This window comes from Oncorhynchus gorbuscha, unplaced genomic scaffold (genome assembly GCF_021184085.1).
Source record: "Oncorhynchus gorbuscha isolate QuinsamMale2020 ecotype Even-year unplaced genomic scaffold, OgorEven_v1.0 Un_scaffold_2162, whole genome shotgun sequence".
In the NCBI taxonomy this organism is placed as follows: Eukaryota; Metazoa; Chordata; class Actinopteri; order Salmoniformes; family Salmonidae; genus Oncorhynchus; species Oncorhynchus gorbuscha.
In genome coordinates, this window is record NW_025746741.1 from 1,257 (window position 1) to 21,360 (window position 20,104).

The following is a 20,104-nucleotide window of genomic DNA, read 5'->3' on the forward strand; positions in this document are numbered from 1 at the left end:
CCACCCTCTCTCTGTTTCTCCACCCTCTCTCTGTCTCTCCACCCTCTCTCTGTCTCTCCTCCCTCTCTCTCTCTCTCCTCCCTCTCTCTGTCTCTCCTCCCTCTCTCTGTCTCTCCTCCCTCTCTCTGTCTCTCCACCCTCTCTCTGTCTCTCCTCCCTCTCTCTCTCTCTCCTCCCTCTCTCTGTCTCTCCTCCCTCTCTCTCTCCTGTCTCTCCTCCCTCTCTCTGTCTCTCCTCCCTCTCTCTGTTTCTCCTCTCTCCCTCTCTCTGTTTCTCCACCCTCTCTCCTGTCTCTCCACCCTCTCTCTGTTTCTCCTCTCTCTCTCTCTGTCTCTCCACCCTCTCTCTGTCTCTCCTCCCTCTCTCTCTCTCTCCTCCCTCTCTCTGTCTCTCCACCCTCTCTCTGTCTCTCCTCCCTCTCTCTCTCTCTCCCTCTCTCCCCTCTCTCTCTGTCTCTCCTCCCTCTCTCTCTCTCTCTCCCTCTCTCTCTCTGTTTCTCCACCCTCTCTCTCTGTCTCTCCTCCCTCTCTCTGTCTCTCCACTCTCCTGTTTCTCCTCCCTCCCTCTCTCTGTCTCTCCACCCTCTGTCTCTCCTCCCTCTCTCTGTCTCTCCTCCCTCTCTCTCTCTCTCCTCCCTCTCTCTGTCTCTCCTCCCTCTCTCTCTCTCTCCTCCCTCTCTCTGTCTCTCCACCCTCTCTCTGTCTCTCCTCCCTCTCTCTCTGTCTCTCCTCCCTCTCTCTGTCTCTCCACCCTCTCTCTCTCTCTCCTCCCTCTCTCTCTCTCTCTCTCTCCCCCTCTCTCTGTCTCTCCACCCTCTCTCTCTCTCCCCTCCCTCTCTCTCCACCCTCTCTCTGTCTCTCCACCCTCTCTCTGTCTCTCCTCCTCTCTCTGTCTCTCCTCCCTCTCTCTGTCTCTCCTCCCTCTCTCTGTCTCTCCACCCTCTCTCTCTCTCTCCTCCCTCTCTCTGTCTCTCCACCCTCTCTCTGTCTCTCCTCCCTCTCTCTCTCTCTCTCCTCCCTCTCTCTGTCTCTCCACCCTCTCTCTGTCTCTCCTCCCTCTCTCTGTCTCTCCTCCCTCTCTCTGTCTCTCCTCTCTCTCTCTCCTCCCCCCTCTCTCTGTCTCTCCTCCCTCTCTCTCTCTCTCCTCCCTCTCTCTGTCTCTCCACCCTCTCTCTGTCTCTCCACCCTCTCTCTGTTTCTCCACCCTCTCTCTGTCTCTCCACCCCTCTCTCTGTCTCTCCTCCCTCTCTCTCTCTCTCCTCCCTCTCTCTGTCTCTCTCTCTGTCTCTCCTCCCTCTCTCTCTCTCTCCTCCCTCTCTCTGTCTCTCCACCCTCTCTCTCTCTCTCCTCCCTCTCTCTGTCTCTCCACCCTCTCTCTGTCTCTCCACCCTCTCTCTCTCTCTCCTCCCTCTCTCTGTCTCTCCTCCCTCTCTCTGTCTCTCCACCCTCTCTCTGTCTCTCCTCCCTCTCTCTCTCTCCTCCCTCTCTCTGTCTCTCCACCCTCTCTCTGTCTCTCCACCCTCTCTCTGTCTCTCCACCCTCTCTCTGTCTCTCCTCCCTCTCTCCCCTCCCTCTCTCTGTCTCTCCACCCTCTCTCTCCTCCCTCTCTCTGTCTCCCTCTCTCTCCTCCCTCTCTCTGTCTCTCCTCCCTCTCTCTGTCTCTCCACCCTCTCTCTGTCTCTCCTCCCTCTCTCTCTGTCTCTCCTCCCTCTCTCTGTCTCTCCTCCCTCTCTCTGTCTCTCCTCCCTCTCTGTCTCTCCTCCCTCTCTCTGTCTCTCCACCCTCTCTCTGTCTCTCCACCCTCTCTCTCTCTCTCCACCCTCTCTCTGTCTCTCCTCCATCAACTAGGGTCTGTAGCCTCTAGATGCAGCCCCAAAATTTCTTCTCTTCCTTCCTCTCCATCTCTTCAAGGTGTTCTCTCTCCTGGGTAAAATTAACCAATCCAAATAGTATATTCCCTAGCCATTAACCAATCAAATAGTTGTATTCCCTTGCTATTAATCAATCAAAATATTATATTAACCATTCATTAACCAATCAAAAACAAGCTCTCCCCATGTCACCACTCATCACCAGCTTTCCCTTCTTCTTCTAATTTTTCATTACTACTTCCCCCTTCTCACCTCCTCTTCTCCTCTCCTCCCCTCCTCCTCTCCTCCCCTCCTTCCCTCCTCCTCTTCTCCCCTCCTCCCTCCTCCCTTCTCCCCTTCTCCCCTTCTCCCCTCCTCCTCTCCTCCCCTCCTCCTCTCCTCCCCTTCTCCCCTCCTCCCCTCCTCTTCTCCCCTCCTCCTCTCCTCCCCTTCTCCCCTCCTCCCCTTCTCCCCTCCTCTCCTCCTCTCCTCCTCTCCTCCCCTCCTCTCCTCCTCCTCTCCTCCCCCTCCTCCCCTTCTCCCCCTCCTCCCCTTCTCCTCTCCTCCCCCTCTCCTCATCTCCTCCTCTCCTCCTCTCCTCCCCCTCTCCTCCTCTCCTCCTCTCCTCCTCTTCTCCCCTTCTCCCCTCCTCTTCTCCCCTCTTCCCCTTCTCCCTCCTCTCCTCCCCTCCTCCCCTTCTCCCTTCCTCTCCTCCTCTTCTCCTCTCCTCCCCTTCTCCCCTCATCTCCTCCTCTTCTCTCCTTCTCCTCCCATTCTCCCCTCCTCTCCTCCCCTCCTCCCCTCCTCCCCTCCTCCTCTCCACCCCTACTCCCCTTCTCTCCTCCTCTCCGCCCCTCCTCCCCTTCTCCTCTCCTCCCCTCCTCCCCTTCTCCCTTCCTCTCCTCCTCCCCTCATTCCTCCAATATGACCTCAAAGCTCCTCCTCCCCTTCTCCTCTCCTCCCCCTCTCCTCCTCTCCTCCTCTCCTCCCCTTCTCCCTTCCTCTCCTCCTCCCCTCATTCCTCCAATATGACCTCAAAGCTCCTCCTCCCCTTCTCCTCTCCTCCCCCCTCTCCTCCTCTCCTCCTCTCCTCCCCTCCTCTCCTCCTCTCCTCATTCCTCCAATATGACCTCAAAGCTCCTCCATCTCCCACTGTGTGATAACCATTCAAATAGCACGCACACACACACACACACACACACACACACACACACACACACACACACACACACACACACACACACACACACACACACACACACACACACACACACGGTCTATAGCTAGAGTGCAGCATCACACACCAAACACACACACACACACACACACACACACACACACGCGCGGTCTATAGCTAGAGTGCAGCATCACACACCACACACACACACAGAGAGAGAGACATACCGACGCAGAGAGCGAGAACAGACACACACGATGAGAGACATTCAGCCCCTCATATGATGAGACATCCAGACCAGAGATAGGTGAGTGAGACCCACAGAGGGGGCCCTCGCCCCTCCCCGCCGTGCCCAGGCTCCCTACCCCGTCTTCAGGCTGACCAGAGCGTCCTGAACCCCTGTCTGGTGGTACTTGGACAGGTACTCGTGCATGTTAGGGTAATTCTTCCTGATGTTCCTCTCCGTCGAACCGTTGGGGACCGTCCCAAAACGGAACGGAGGGGAGTACGCATACGGGTTCTGGAACTGGAGAAAGGGGGAAGGGGGGAGAAGGAGAAGAATGAGAACAGAAAGGATAGGGCTGCAGAAACATCTCTCTGAGAATTAGAGAAAGGACCTTAGAGTAAACAGCCTTAGAGTAAAGGACCTCAGAGTAAACTCCCTTAGAGTAAAGGACCTCAGAGTAAAGGACCTCAGAGTAAAGGACCTCAGAGTAAAGGACCTCAGAGTAAAGGACCTCAGAGTAAACAGCCTTAGAGTAAACAGCCTTAGAGTAAAGGACCTCAGAGTAAAGGACCTCAGAGTAAAGGACCTCAGAGTAAACAGCCTCAGAGTAAACAGCCTCAGAGTAAAGGACCTCAGAGTAAAGGACCTCAGAGTAAACAGCCTCAGAGTAAAGGACCTCAGAGTAAAGGACCTCAGAGTAAACAGCCTTAGAGTAAAGGACCTCAGAGTAAAGGACCTCAGAGTAAAGGACCTCAGAGTAAAGGACCTCAGAGTAAACAGCCTCAGAGTAAACAGCCTCAGAGTAAAGGACCTCAGAGTAAAGGACCTTAGAGTAAAGGACCTCAGAGTAAAGGACCTCAGAATAAACAGACTCAGAGTAAACAGCCTTAGAGTAAAGGACGTCAGAGTAAACAGCCTTAGAGTAAAGGACCTCAGAGTAAAGGACCTTAGAGTAAAGGACCTCAGAGTAAAGGACCTCAGAATAAACAGACTCAGAGTAAACAGCCTTAGAGTAAAGGAACTCAGAGTAAAGGACCTCAGAGTGAACAGCATTAGAGTAAAGCACCTCAGAGTAAACAGCCTCAGAGTAAACAGCCTCAGAGTAAAGGACCTCAGAGTAAAGGACCTCAGAATAAACAGCCTCAGAGTAAACAGCCTTAGAGTAAAGGACCTCAGAGTAAACAACCTTAGAGTAAAGGACCTCAGAGTAAAGGACCTCAGAGTAAAGGACCTCAGAGTAAAGGACCTCAGAGTAAAGGACCTCAGAGTAAACAGCCTCAGAGTAAAGGACCTCAGAGTAAAGGACCTCAGAGTAAAGGACCTCAGAGTAAAGGACCTCAGAGTAAACAGCATTAGAGTAAAGGACCTCAGAGTAAAGGACCTCAGAGTAAAGGACCTCAGAGTAAAGGACCTCAGAGTAAAGGACCTCAGAGTAAACAGCCTCAGAGTAAAGGACCTCAGAGTGAACAGCCTTAGAGTAAAGGACCTCAGAGTAAAGGACCTCAGAGTAAAGGACCTCAGAGTGAAGGACCTCAGAGTAAACAGCCTCAGAGTAAAGGACCTCAGAGTAAACAGCCTTAGAGTAAAGGACCTCAGAGTAAAGGACCTCAGAGTAAAGGACCTCAGAGTAAAGGACCTCAGAGTAAACAGCCTCAGGGTAAAGGACCTCAGAATAAACAGTCTCAGAGTAAACAGCCTTAGAGTAAAGGACCTCAGAGTAAAGGACCTCAGAGTAAAGGACCTCAGAGTAAAGGATCTCAGAGTAAAGGACCTCAGGGTAAACATCCTTAGAGTAAAGGACCTCAGAGTAAAGGACCTCAGAGTAAAGGACCTCAGAGTACACAGCCTCAGAGTAAAGGACCTCAGAGTAAAGGACCTCAGAGTAAAGGACCTCAGAGTAAAGGACCTCAGAGTAAAGGACCTCAGAGTGAAGGACCTCAGAGTAAAGGACCTCAGAGTGAAGGACCTCAGAGTAAACAGCCTCAGAGTAAAGGACTCTCTCTCTCCTTCTCCCTCTCTGTCTGTCTCTCGGTATCTGTCTCTCTCTCTCTCACTCTCTGTCTCTCTGTCTCTCTCTGTCTCTCTCTCTGTCTCTCTCTGTCTCTCTGTCTCTCTCTCTCTCGCTCTCTCTCTCTATCTCTCTCTCACTCTCTGTCTCTCTCTCCCTGTCTCTCTCTGTCTCTCTCTCTGTCTCTCTCTGTCTCTATCTCACTCTCTGTCTCTCTCTCTCTCTCTCTCTCTCTCTCTCTCTCTCTCTCTCTCTCTCTCTCTCTCTCTCACACTCTCTGTCTCTCTCTCTCTCTCTCTCTCTCTCCCTCTCTCTCTCTCTGTCTCTCTGTCTCTATCTCACTCTCTGTCTGACTGTCTGTCTCTCTCTCTGTCTCTCTCAATCTCTGTCTCTCTCTCTCTGTCTCTCTCTCTCTCTGTCTCTCTGTCTCCATCTCACTCTCTGTCTGTCTCTCTCTCTGTCTCTTCTTGTCTCATCTCTCTCTCCTCTCCTCCCTCTCTCTGTCTCTTCTGATCTCCTCTTTCTCTCCTCTCCTCCCTCTCTTTCAGGGTGTGCTGTGTGTCACTCTCTTACGTAACCTGACGGAGCAGATCTCGTCTCTCCACAGTTCCCCTTCCGGCCTGCTCTCCTGTGTCTCTCTCCTTTCTATCTCTCTTCTTTCTCTCTCTATCTCACTCCCTGTCTGTCTCTCTCTCTCTCTCTCTCTCTCTCTCTCTCTCTCTCTCTCTCTCTCTCTCTCTCTCCCTCTCTCCCTCTCTCTCTCTCTCTCTCTCTCTCTCTCTCTCTCTCTCTCTCTCTCTCTCTCTCTCTCTCTCTCTTTCCTCTGTACTCTGTCATCTGTCCTCTTTCCTCTGTTCTCTGTCCTATTACCTCTGTCCTCTTTCCTCTGTCCTCTTTCATCTGTCCTATGTCCTTTGTCCTCTTTTCTCTGTCCTCTTTCATCTGTCCTCTTTCTCTGTCCTCTTTCCTCTGTCCTCTTTCCTCTGTCCTCTTTCCTCTGTCCTCTGTCCTCTGTCCTCTTTCCTCTGTCCTCTTTCCTCTTTCCTCTGTCCTCTTTCCTCTTTCCTCTTTCCTCTGTCCTCTGTCCTCAGTCCTCTGTCCTCTTTCCTCTGTCCTCTTTCCTATTTCCTCTGTCCTCAGTCCTCTTTCCTCTGTCCTCTTTCCTCTGTCCTCTTTCCTCTGTCCTCTGTCCTCTTTCCTTAGTCCTCTTTCCTCTGTCCTCAGTCCTCTTTCCTCTGTCCTCTGTCCTCTTTCCTCAATCCTCTTTCCTCTGTCCTCAGTCCTCTTTCCTCTGTCCTCTGTCCTCTTTCCTCTGTCCTCTGTCCTCTTTCCTCTGTCCTCTTTCCTCTGTCCTCTGTCCTCTTTCCTCTGTCCTCTTTCCTCTGTCCTCAGTCCTCAGTCCTCAGTCCTCTTTCCTCTGTCCTCTGTCCTCTGTCCTCTGTCCTCTTTCTTATTCCACTCTTTCCTCTTCTGAGCTCTCTCTTCTTCAGTCCTCTCCCTTCTCTATTCTTCTCTTCTATATAGGAAAGAAGGAAAACAGCTGAGCTCTCTCTTCTTCAGTCCTCTCCCTTCTCTCCTCTGCTATATATAAGAAAGAAGGAAAACAGCTGAGCTCTCTCTTCTTCAGTCCTCTCCCTTCTCTATTCTTCTCTTCTATATAAGAAGGAAAACAGCTGAGCTCTCTCTTCTCTAGTCCTCTCCCTTCTCTATTCTGCTATATATAAGAAAGAAGGAAAACAGCTGAGCTCTCTCTTCTTCAGTCCTCTCCCTTCTCTATTCTTCTCTTCTATATAAGAAGGAAAACAGCTGAGCTCTCTCTTCTTCAGTCCTCTCCCTTCTCTATTCTGCTATATATAAGAAAGAAGGAAAACAGCTGAGCTCTCTCTTCTTCAGTCGTCTCCCATTTTTCTTATATACCTCCCTCTTCTTATATCCCTCCCCCTCTTTCTGAAACTCCTCCCTCTTCTGATATCCCTCCCCCTCTTTCTGAAACTCCTCCCTCTTCTTATATCCCTCCCCCTCTTTCTGATACCCCCCCTCTTTCTGAAACTCCTCCCTCTTCTTATATTCCACCCCCTCTTTCTGAAACTCCTCCCTCTTCTGATATACATCCCCCTTTCTGAAACTCCTCCCTCTTCTGATATCCCTCCCCCTCTTTCTGAAACCCCTCCCTCTTCTGATATCCCTCCCCTCTTTCTGAAACTCCTCTCTCTTCTGATATCCACCCCTCTTTCTGAAACTCCTCCCTCTTCCGATATCCCTCCCCCTCTCTCTCTCTCTCTCTCTGTCTCTCTCTCTCCCTCTCTCTCTCTCTCTGTCTCTCTCTCTCCCTCTCTCTCTCTCTCTCTCTCTGTCTCTCTCTCTCTCTCTCTCTGTCTCTCTCTCTCTCTCTCTCTCTCTCTCTCTGTCTCTCTGTCTCTCTCTGTCTCTCTCTGTCTCTCTCTGTCTCTCTCTGTCTCTCTCTCTCTCTCTCTCTCTCTCTCTCTCTCTCTCTCTCTCTCTCTCTCTCTCTGTCTCTCTCTCTCTCTCTGTCTCTCTCTCTCTCTCCCTCCCTCTCTCAGGGTGTTACGGTACAGAGTCAATGTGGAGACTATATACAGGGGGTAACGGTACAGAGTCAATGTGGAGACTATATACAGGGTGTTACGGTACAGAGTCAATGTGGAGACTATATACAGGGGGTAACGGTACAGAGTCAATGTGGAGGCTATATACAGGGGGTACCGGTACAGAGTCAATGTGGAGGCTATATACAGGGTATTACGGTACAGAGTCAATGTGGAGACTATATACAGGGTATTACGGTACAGAGTCAATGTGGAGACTATATACAGGGTGTTACGGTACAGAGTCAATGTGGAGACTATATACAGGGTATTACGGTACAGAGTCAATGTGGAGGCAATATACAGGGTATTACGGTACAGAGTCAAAGTGGAGGCTATATACAGGGTATTACGGTACAGAGTCAATGTGGAGGCTATATACAGGGTGTTACAGTACAGAGTCAATGTGGAGGCTATATACAGGGTGTTACGGTACAGAGTCAATGTGGAGGCTATATACAGGGTATTACGGTACAGAGTCAATGTGGAGGCTATATACAGGGTGTTACAGTACAGAGTCAATGTGGAGGCTATATACAGGGTATTACGGTACAGAGTCAATGTGGAGGCTATATACAGGGTGTTACGGTACAGAGTCAATGTGGAGGCTATATACAGGGTGTTACGGTACAGAGTCAATGTGGAGGCTATATACAGGGTATTACGGTACAGAGTCAATGTGGAGGCTATATACAGGGTGTTACGGTACAGAGTCAATGTGGAGACTATATACAGGGTGTTACGGTACAGAGTCAATGTGGAGACTATATACAGGGGGTACCGGTACAGAGTCAATGTGGAGACTATATACAGGGTATTACGGTACAGAGTCAATGTGGAGGCTATATACAGGGTATTACGGTACAGAGTCAATGTGGAGGCTATATACAGGGTATTACGGTACAGAGTCAATGTGGAGACTATATACAGGGTATTACGGTACAGAGTCAATGTGGAGGCTATATACAGGGTATTACGGTACAGAGTCAATGTGGAGACTATATACAGGGTATTACGGTACAGAGTCAATGTGGAGGCTATATACAGGGGTATTACGGTACAGAGTCAATGTGGAGGCTATATACAGGGTATTACGGTACAGAGTCAATGTGGAGGCTATATACAGGGTATTACGGTACAGAGTCAATGTGGAGGCTATATACAGGGTATTACGGTACAGAGTCAATGTGGAGGCTATATACAGGGGGTACCGGTACAGAGTCAATGTGGAGGCTATATACAGGGTATTATGGTACAGAGTCAGTGTGGAGGCTATATACAGGGTATTACGGTACAGAGTCAATGTGGAGGCTATATACAGGGTATTACGGTACAGAGTCAATGTGGAGGCTATATACAGGGTGTTACGGTACAGAGTCAATGTGGAGGCTAAATACAGGGTATTACGGTACAGAGTCAATGTGGAGGCTATATACAGGGGTATTACGGTACAGAGTCAATGTGGAGGCTATATACAGGGTGTTACGGTACAGAGTCAATGTGGAGACTATATACAGGGTATTACGGTACAGAGTCAATGTGGAGGCAATATACAGGGTATTACGGTACAGAGTCAAAGTGGAGGCTATATACAGGGTATTACGGTACAGAGTCAATGTGGAGGCTATATACAGGGTGTTACAGTACAGAGTCAAAGTGGAGGCTATATACAGGGTGTTACGGTACAGAGTCAATGTGGTGACTATATACAGGGTGTTACGGTACAGAGTCAATGTGGAGACTATATACGGGGTATTACGGTACAGAGTCAATGTGGAGGCAATATACAGGGTGTTACGGTACAGAGTCAATGTGGAGACTATATACAGGGGGTAACGGTACAGAGTCAATGTGGAGACTATATACAGGGTGTTACGGTACAGAGTCAATGTGGAGACTATATACAGGGTGTTACGGTACAGAGTCAATGTGGAGACTATATACAGGGGGTAACGGTACAGAGTCAATGTGGAGGCTATATACAGGGGGTACCGGTACAGAGTCAATGTGGAGGCTATATACAGGGTATTACGGTACAGAGTCAATGTGGAGACTATATACAGGGTATTACGGTACAGAGTCAATGTGGAGACTATATACAGGGTGTTACGGTACAGAGTCAATGTGGAGACTATATACAGGGTATTACGGTACAGAGTCAATGTGGAGGCAATATACAGGGTATTACGGTACAGAGTCAAAGTGGAGGCTATATACAGGGTATTACGGTACAGAGTCAATGTGGAGGATATATACAGGGTGTTACAGTACAGAGTCAATGTGGAGGCTATATACAGGGTGTTACGGTACAGAGTCAATGTGGAGGCTATATACAGGGTATTACGGTACAGAGTCAATGTGGAGGCTATATACAGGGTGTTACAGTACAGAGTCAATGTGGAGGCTATATACAGGGTATTACGGTACAGAGTCAATGTGGAGGCTATATACAGGGTGTTACGGTACAGAGTCAATGTGGAGGCTATATACAGGGTGTTACGGTACAGAGTCAATGTGGAGGCTATATACAGGGTATTACGGTACAGAGTCAATGTGGAGACTATATACAGGGTATTACGGTACAGAGTCAATGTGGAGACTATATACAGGGTGTTACGGTACAGAGTCAATGTGGAGACTATATACAGGGTATTACGGTACAGAGTCAATGTGGAGGCTATATACAGGGTATTACGGTACAGAGTCAATGTGGAGGCTATATACAGGGTATTACGGTACAGAGTCAATGTGGAGACTATATACAGGGTATTACGGTACAGAGTCAATGTGGAGGCTATATACAGGGTATTACGGTACAGAGTCAATGTGGAGACTATATACAGGGTATTACGGTACAGAGTCAATGTGGAGGCTATATACAGGGGTATTACGGTACAGAGTCAATGTGGAGGCTATATACAGGGTATTACGGTACAGAGTCAATGTGGAGGCTATATACAGGGTATTACGGTACAGAGTCAATGTGGAGGCTATATACAGGGTATTACGGTACAGAGTCAATGTGGAGACTATATACAGGGTGTTACGGTACAGAGTCAATGTGGAGACTATATACAGGGTATTACGGTACAGAGTCAATGTGGAGGCTATATACAGGGTATTACGGTACAGAGTCAATGTGGAGGCTATATACAGGGTATTACGGTACAGAGTCAATGTGGAGGCTATATACAGGGGTATTACGGTACAGAGTCAATGTGGAGGCTATATACAGGGGTATTACGGTACAGAGTCAATGTGGAGGCTATATACAGGGTATTACGGTACAGAGTCAATGTGGAGGCTATATACAGGGTATTACGGTACAGAGTCAATGTGGAGGCTATATACAGGGGTACCGGTACAGAGTCAATGTGGAGGCTATATACAGGGGTACCGGTACAGAGTCAATGTGGAGGCTATATACAGGGGTACCGGTACAGAGTCAATGTGGAGGCTATATACAGGGTATTACGGTACAGAGTCAATGTGGAGGCTATATACAGGGTATTACAGTACAGAGTCAATGTGGAGGCTATATACAGGGTATTACGGTACAGAGTCAATGTGGAGGCTATATACAGGGTATTACAGTACAGAGTCAATGTGGAGGCTATATACAGGGTATTACAGTACAGAGTCAATGTGGAGGCTATATACAGGGTGTTACGGTACAGAGTCAATGTGGAGGCTATATACAGGGTATTACAGTACAGAGTCAATGTGGAGGCTATATACAGGGTATTACAGTACAGAGTCAATGTGGAGACTATATACAGGGGGTACCGGTACAGAGTCAATGTGGAGGCTATGTAATAACATCATTATACGTCATCATACTGGTAACACAAACAACACAGAATCAGATCAATAGTGATACAATACTTCTGATCAGAACCGATCACACGTCGTTACCACGGTGACGGATAGCAGCTCCTTACGTCCTGTCGCAGGTAGCCAGTGCTTGACTTGGGACGGGGCAATTTATTTATTTATTTTTAGGGGGGGGGGGGGGTGACTGCGTACCGACTCCACTATAAAACACAGTGGCGGTTCAGATTCAAAAACAGAGTTTAAACAAATATATATATAAAGTTTGATCAAAGCGGAATTAAAACGGGATGAGGGTTCCTACGGTCATGAGAATTATTATTATTAATATTATTATAAGTACAGAGTACTGCTGGTTTTCAGCTCTCCCTGATCATTATTATTAATATTATTATAAGTACAGAGTACTGCTGGTTTTCTGCTCTACCTTATCATTATTATTAATATTATTATAAGTACAGAGTACTGCTGGTTTTCAGCTCTCCCTGATCATTATTATTAATATTATTATAAGTACAGAGTACTGCTGGTTTTCAGCTCTAGCTGATCATTATTATTAATATTATTATAAGTACAGAGTACTGCTGGTTTTCTGCTCTAGCTGATCATTATTATTAATATTATTATAAGTACAGAGTACTGCTGGTTTTCAGCTCTACCTGATCATTATTATTAATATTATTATAAGTACAGAGTACTGCTGGTTTTCAGCTCTACCTGAGCATTATTCTTATTATTATAAGTACAGAGTACTGCTGGTTTTCTGCTCTACCTGATCATTATTATTAATATTATTATAAGTACAGAGTACTGCTGGTTTTCAGCTCTACCTGATCACTATTCTTATTATTATAAGTACAGAGTACTGCTGGTTTTCTGCTTGATAATTAACTGCACCCAGCTAGTGTCCCAGGTCAAAATCAGTCCCAAATTAGAGGAGAATCATTTTTAAAAAGCAGAACTTTTTATGGGGAAAATGTGAATCAACCTTCTTGTCTCCATTGAGTCCATGAGAGAAACACCAGAAATGTCGCACTGACAAATTCTACAGTCGGTACCGCGGCCAATCAGCTGTGTCGTGGATAGGATTCTACCGCTGCTAGAGGATCATAAACTGGAGCTATACTGTCAAGGTTCTGTGGGGGAGTTTAAACTTCCTTAGCCCACTGTGTGTGTGTGTGTGTGTGTGTGTGTGTGTGTGTGTGTGTGTGTGTGTGTGTGTGTGTGTGTGTGTGTGTGTGTGTGTGTGTGTGTGTGTGTGTGTGTGTGTGTGTGTGTGTGTGTGCGTGCGTGCGTGCGTGCGTGCGTGTGTGTGTGTGTGTCCCTGCTCTCTGACCCCCACTCCTCTCTCTCTCTCTGATCTAAGCACCATGGATCAGCCGTGTTTCCATCCTGCAGTCCAGCTCTACATCCCAGTGTAGTGTAGGTGTGTCCTGGGGCCCGAGCAGTAGATGGACCTTTTCACTTCTATTGGTCAGCACGGGGTCCACAACGCCTCGAGACCTTCGTTACTACGGTTACAATGGTTGTGGCATTCACCGGTCGTAAAACAATCATTATTATTATTACTACGTCCCGGGGAGTTTTCCCCCCACAGGAAACAACTCCAGGCCTCTGTAATAGCCTGATAAATTGTGATAAATACGTACCTGTAGATGACTTAAGGACACAAACAAAAACAGGACATTAGATGTTAATGGAGACAGGATGAGGACAACAGATCCATAGAGGTAGATAGAAGGCCCATTGCTAAAAACACGTTTTTGGGGGCACTAGATTTGTCTATCAAAGTCTATGGGACAGTACCTCCATAGAGGTAGATAGAAAGCCCAGTTGTCTATCAAAGTCTATGGGACAGTACCTCCATAGAGGTAGATAGAAAGCCCAGTTGTCTATCAAAGTCTATGGGACAGTACCTCCATAGAGGTAGATAGAAGGCCCGGTTGTCTATCAAAGTCTATGGGACAGTATCTCCATAGAGGTAGATAGAAGGCCCAGTTGTCTATCAAAGTTTATGGGACAGTACATTTACATTTACATTTAAGTCATTTAGCAGACGCTCTTATCCAGAGCGACTTACATCAAAGTCTATGGGACAGTACCTCCATAGAGGTACATAGAAGGCCCAGTTGTCTATCAAAGTCTATGGGACAGTACCTCCATAGAGGTAGATAGAAGGCCCAGTTGTCTATCAAAGTCTACGGGACAGTACCTCCATAGAGGTAGATAGAAGGCCCAGTTGTCTATCAAAGTCTATGGGACAGTATGTCCATAGAGGTAGATAGAAGGCCCAGTTGTCTATCAAAGTCTATGGGACAGTACCTCCATAGAGGTAGATAGAAGGCCCAGTTGTCTATCAAAGTCTATGGGACAGTACCTCCATAGAGGTAGATAGAGGGCCCATGCTAAACACAGTCTTCGGGACACTAGAGCTATCTATCTATGTTTATGGGACAGTAGGTCCATAGAGGTAGATAGAGGGCCCATGCTAAACACAGTCTTCGGGACACTAGAGCTATCTATCTATGTTTATGGGACAGTAGGTCCATAGAGGTAGATAGAGGGCCCATGCTAAAAACAGTCTTCGGGACGCTGGAGCTATCTATCTATGTTTATGGGACAGTATGTCCATAGAGGTAGATAGAGGGCCCATGCTAAACACAGTCTTCGGGAACACTAGAGCTGTCTATTTAAGTCTATGGGACAATAGAACTGAAGCTGACATAAAGTAGGTGGCTATGCTGTGATTCCCTAGCCTCTATGCTAGCTTCACGCGCTCTGCGGAATCTCGGAATCTCGGAAACATTCCGACGGGGAATCCGAGGGGGTTACAAGATTGTAACTCTAGTTTCCCCGTTTGTAGTTCCGACTCGGAAATTGTGCATTTCCGATCGTTCCGTGGAGGACGTGAAGGCAGCACAGAACATACAGACATAGAATGTAAACATAAACATCTAGGTGAAAACACGATCTACTAAAAACCCTATTTCTAGGCCCCGTCTCTATCTCTATCTCTAAACTCCGGGCCATGTATATATCGACAGCGACAGCGGATTCAACACAGGGAATCGGTGTAGCTCAAGATAGTGTTAGCTCTCTGAGCTAAAGCCCCCTTTGTGTAGGGGGGGGGGATCAGCTCGAGGGAGCTAACACGAGTTCTTAAGGTCACCAGAAGTGATGATTCGCTCCAGCGACATTCTCAATGGGACTGGAACATCGTACATAATAAAAAAAAAATTTTTTTTTTTTTTTTTTATCAAATCAATGTTATTGTAACTATCAATCTTAACATGCTGAGAGTATAAACAGTAAAACATTACCTTGTTGTCCGACAGTCCCGTGACCTGGTCTACAAACTCCTCCTGGATCATGAAGGCAGCCAGGTTGGCTGTGTAAGAGGCCAGGAAGATGACGGCGAAGAAGGCCCACACCGACACTATGAACTTACTGGTGGTGCCTTTAGGGTTCTGAACCGGGACAGAGTTGTTGAACACCAGACCCCACAGCAGCCACACCGCCTTACCCATAGTGAACGATGGGCCGTGGGGGTCTGGAGGGAGAGAGGGAGAGAGGGAGGGAGGGAGGGAGGGAGGGAGGGAGACGGAGGGAGGGAGGGAGAGAGGGAGGGAGGGAGGGAGGGAGAGAGGGAGGGAGGGGGAGGGAGGGAGGGGAGGGACGGAGGGAGGGAGGGAGGGAGGGAGGGGGAGGGAGGGAGGGAGGGAGGGAGGGAGGGAAGGAAGGAAGGAAGGAAGGAAGGAAGGAAGGAAGGAAAAGGTAAATTCAGACTTAAAAGTGTGCGTTGGTGTGTGTGTGTGTGTGTGTGTGTGTGTGTGTGTGTGTGTGTGTGTGTGTGTGTGTGTGTGTGTGTGTGTGTGTGTGTGTGTGTGTGTGTGTGTGTGTGTGTGTGTGTGTGTGTGTGTGTGTGTGTGTGTGTGTGTGTGTGTGTGTGTGTGTGTACCTACCTCTACCCTGTGCCAGGTTCCTGTTAAAGCCCAGAGGGCTGATGTATTCAAACATGAACACAGCCATCGCTGTTACCAACAACAGCATCACAAACATCATGATCCACACCGTCGCACTGAACGGCTCTGAAACACACAGAGAGAAGAGACATGAATACACACAGAGACACACATCAGATTAGATACACACGGAGACACACATCAGATTAGATACACACGGAGACACACATCAGATTAGATACACACGGAGACACACATCAGATTAGATACACACGGAGACACACATCAGATTAGATACACACGGAGACACACATCAGATTAGATACACACGGAGACACACATCAGATTAGATACACACGGAGACACACATCAGATTAGATACACACGGAGACACACATCAGATTAGATACACACGGAGACACACATCAGATTAGATACACACGGAGACACACATCAGATTAGATACACACGGAGACACACATCAGATTAGATACACACGGAGACACACATCAGATTAGATACACACGGAGACACACATCAGATTAGATACACACAGAGACACACATCAGATTAGATACACACGGAGACACACATCAGATTAGATACACACAGAGACACACAACAGATTAGATACACACGGAGACACACATCAGATTAGATACACACGGAGACACACATCAGATTAGATACACACGGAGACACACATCAGATTAGATACACACGGAGACACACATCAGATTAGATACACACGGAGACACACATCAGATTAGATACACACGGAGACACACATCAGATTAGATACACACGGAGACACACATCAGATTAGATACACACGGAGACACACATCAGATTAGATACACACGGAGACACACATCAGATTAGATACACACGGAGACACACATCAGATTAGATACACACGGAGACACACATCAGATTAGATACACACGGAGACACACATCAGATTAGATACACACGGAGACACACATCAGATTAGATACACACAGAGACACACATCAGATTAGATACACACGGAGACACACATCAGATTAGATACACACAGAGACACACATCAGATTAGATACACACGGAGACACACATCAGATTAGATACACACGGAGACACACATCAGATTAGACACACACGGAGACACACATCAGATTAGATACACACGGAGACACACATCAGATTAGATACACACAGAGACACACATCAGATTAGATACACACGGAGACACACATCAGATTAGATACACACAGAGACACACATCAGATTAGATACACACGGAGACACACATCAGATTAGACACACACGGAGACACACATCAGATTAGATACACACGGAGACACACATCAGATTAGATACACACGGAGACACACATCAGATTAGATACACACAGAGACACGGAGACACACATCAGATTAGATACACACAGAGACACACATCAGATTAGATACACACGGAGACACACATCAGATTAGATACACACAGAGAGAGACATCAGATTAGATACACACGGAGAGAGACAGAGAGACACATCTGATAAAATACACACAGAGACACACATCAGATTAGATACACACGGAGACACACATCAGATTAGAGACACACGGAGACACACATCAGATTAGATACACACAGAGAGAGACAGAGAGACACATCTGATAAAATACACACAGAGACATACAGACACACATCAGATTAGATACACACAGAGACACACCAGATTAGATACACACAGAGACACACATCAGATTAGTTACACACAGAGACACACATCAGATTAGATACACACAGAGACACAGAGACACACATCAGATTAGATACACACAGAGACACACATCAGATTAGATACACACAGAGACACACAGACACACATCAGATTAGATACACACAGAGACACAGAGACACACATCAGATTAGATACACACAGAGACACACATCAGATTAGATAGACACAGAGACACATATCAGATTAGATACACACAGAGACACACATCAGATTAGACACATACAGAGACATACAGACACACATCAGATTAGATACACACAGAGACACACCAGATTAGATACACACAGAGACACACATCAGATTAGTTACATACAGAGACACACATCAGATTAGATACACACAGAGACACACATCAGATTAGATACACACAGAGACATATAGACACACATCAGATTAGATACACACAGAGACACACCAGATTAGATACACACAGAGACACACATCAGATTAGATACACACAGAGACACACATCAGATTAGATACACACAGAGACATATAGACACACATTAGATTAGAGACACACAGAGAGAGACAGAGAGAAGAGACATGAATACACACACACACAGAGACATAGAGACACACATCAGATTAGATACATACAGAGACATATAGACACACATCAGATTAGACATAGATCAGTCCTGTTTTCCTCCATACTGTTAGTGGTGCTGTATAGACCAGTCCTGTTAGTGGTGCTGTATAGATCAGTCCTGTTAGTGGTGCTGTGTAGATCAGTCCTGTTAGTGGTGCTGTATAGATCAGTCCTGTTAGTGGTGCTGTGTAGATCAGTCCTGTTAGTGGTGCTGTGTAGATCAGTCCTGTTAGTGGTGCTGTATAGATCAGTCCTGTTAGTGGTGCTGTATAGACCAGTCCTGTTAGTGGTGCTGTATAGATCAGTCCTGTTACTGGTGCTGTATAGATCAGTCCTGTTACTGGTGCTGTATAGACCAGTCCTGTTAGTGGTGCTGTATAGATCAGTCCTGTTAGTGGTGCTGTGTAGATCAGTCCTGTTAGTGGTGCTGTATAGACCAGTCCTGTTAGTGGTGCTGTGTAGATCAGTCCTGTTAGTGGTGCTGTATAGATCAGTCCTGTTAGTGGTGCTGTATAGATCAGTCCTGTTAGTGGTGCTGTATAGATCAGTCCTGTTAGTGGTGCTGTATAGACCAGTCCTGTTAGTGGTGCTGTGTAGATCAGTCCTGTTAGTGGTGCTGTATAGATCAGTCCTGTTAGTGGTGCTGTATAGATCAGTCCTGTTAGTGGTGCTGTATAGATCAGTCCTGTTAGTGGTGCTGTATAGACTGTATAGCAGTCCTGTTAGTCCTGTTAGTGGTGCTGTATAGATCAGTCCTGTTAGTGGTGCTGTATAGACCAGTCTTGTTAGTGGTGCTGTGTAGATCAGTCCTGTTAGTGGTGCTGTATAGATCAGTCCTGTTAGTGGTGCTGTATAGATCAGTCCTGTTAGTGGTGCTGTATAGATCAGTCCTGTTAGTGGTGCTGTATAGATCAGTCCTGTTAGTGGTGCTGTATAGACCAGTCCTGTTAGTGGTGCTGTGTAGATCAGTCCTGTTAGTGGTGCTGTATAGATCAGTCCTGTTAGTGGTGCTGTATAGACCAGTCCTGTTAGTGGTGCTGTGTAGATCAGTCCTGTTAGTGGTGCTGTGTAGATCAGTCCTGTTAGTGGTGCTGTATAGATCAGTCCTGTTAGTGGTGCTGTATAGACCAGTCCTGTTAGTGGTGCTGTACAGATCAGTCCTGTTAGTGGTGCTGTATAGACCAGTCCTGTTAGTGGTGCTGTGTAGATCAGTCCTGTTAGTGGTGCTGTGTAGATCAGTCCTGTTAGTGGTGCTGTATAGATCAGTCCTGTTAGTGGTGCTGTATAGACCAGTCCTGTTAGTGGTGCTGTGTAGATCAGTCCTGTTAGTGGTGCTGTGTAGATCAGTCCTGTTAGTGGTGCTGTATAGATCAGTCCTGTTAGTGGTGCTGTATAGATCAGTCCTGTTAGTGGTGCTGTGTAGATCAGTCCTGTTAGTGGTGCTGTATAGACCAGTCCTGTTAGTGGTGCTGTGTAGATCAGTCCTGTTAGTGGTGCTGTATAGATCAGTCCTGTTAGTGGTGCTGTATAGATCAGTCCTGTTAGTGGTGCTGTATAGATCAGTCCTGTTAGTGGTGCTGTATAGATCAGTCCTGTTAGTGGTGCTGTATAGGTCAGTCCTGTTAGTGGTGCTGTATAGATCAGTCCTGTTAGTGGTGCTGTATAGATCAGTCCTGTTAGTGGTGCTGTGTAGATCAGTCCTGTTAGTGGTGCTGTATAGACCAGTCCTGTTAGTGGTGCTGTATAGATCAGTCCTGTTAGTGGTGCTGTATAGATCAGTCCTGTTAGTGGTGCTGTATAGATCAGTCCTGTTAGTGGTGCTGTACAGATCAGTCCTGTTAGTGGTGCTGTATAGATCAGTCCTGTTAGTGGTGCTGTATAGATCAGTCCTGTTAGTGGTGCTGTATAGATCAGTCCTGTTAGTGGTGCTGTATAGATCAGTCCTGTTAGTGGTGCTGTATAGATCAGTCCTGTTAGTGGTGCTGTATAGACCAGTCCTGTTAGTGGTGCTGTATAGATCAGTCCTGTTAGTGGTGCTGTATAGATCAGTCCTGTTAGTGGTGC

At 47.1% G+C, this 20,104-nt stretch overlaps 1 protein-coding gene across 1 annotated transcript in view; it reads right to left on the reverse strand.

Moving 5' to 3' along the window:
* Positions 1–3,205: 3,205 nt before the first annotated feature.
* LOC124025087 (glutamate receptor ionotropic, NMDA 2A-like) overlaps positions 3,206–20,104 on the reverse strand; it is a gene marked incomplete at its 5' end in the record, with an annotated part of 82,113 nt that continues 65,214 nt past the window's right edge. The window contains 3 exons of the mRNA XM_046338755.1: positions 3,206–3,552; positions 15,018–15,247; positions 15,660–15,785. Of these exons, the coding sequence (XP_046194711.1) occupies positions 3,388–3,552; positions 15,018–15,247; positions 15,660–15,785 (521 nt within the window). The remainder of the gene's footprint in view (positions 3,553–15,017; positions 15,248–15,659; positions 15,786–20,104) is intronic.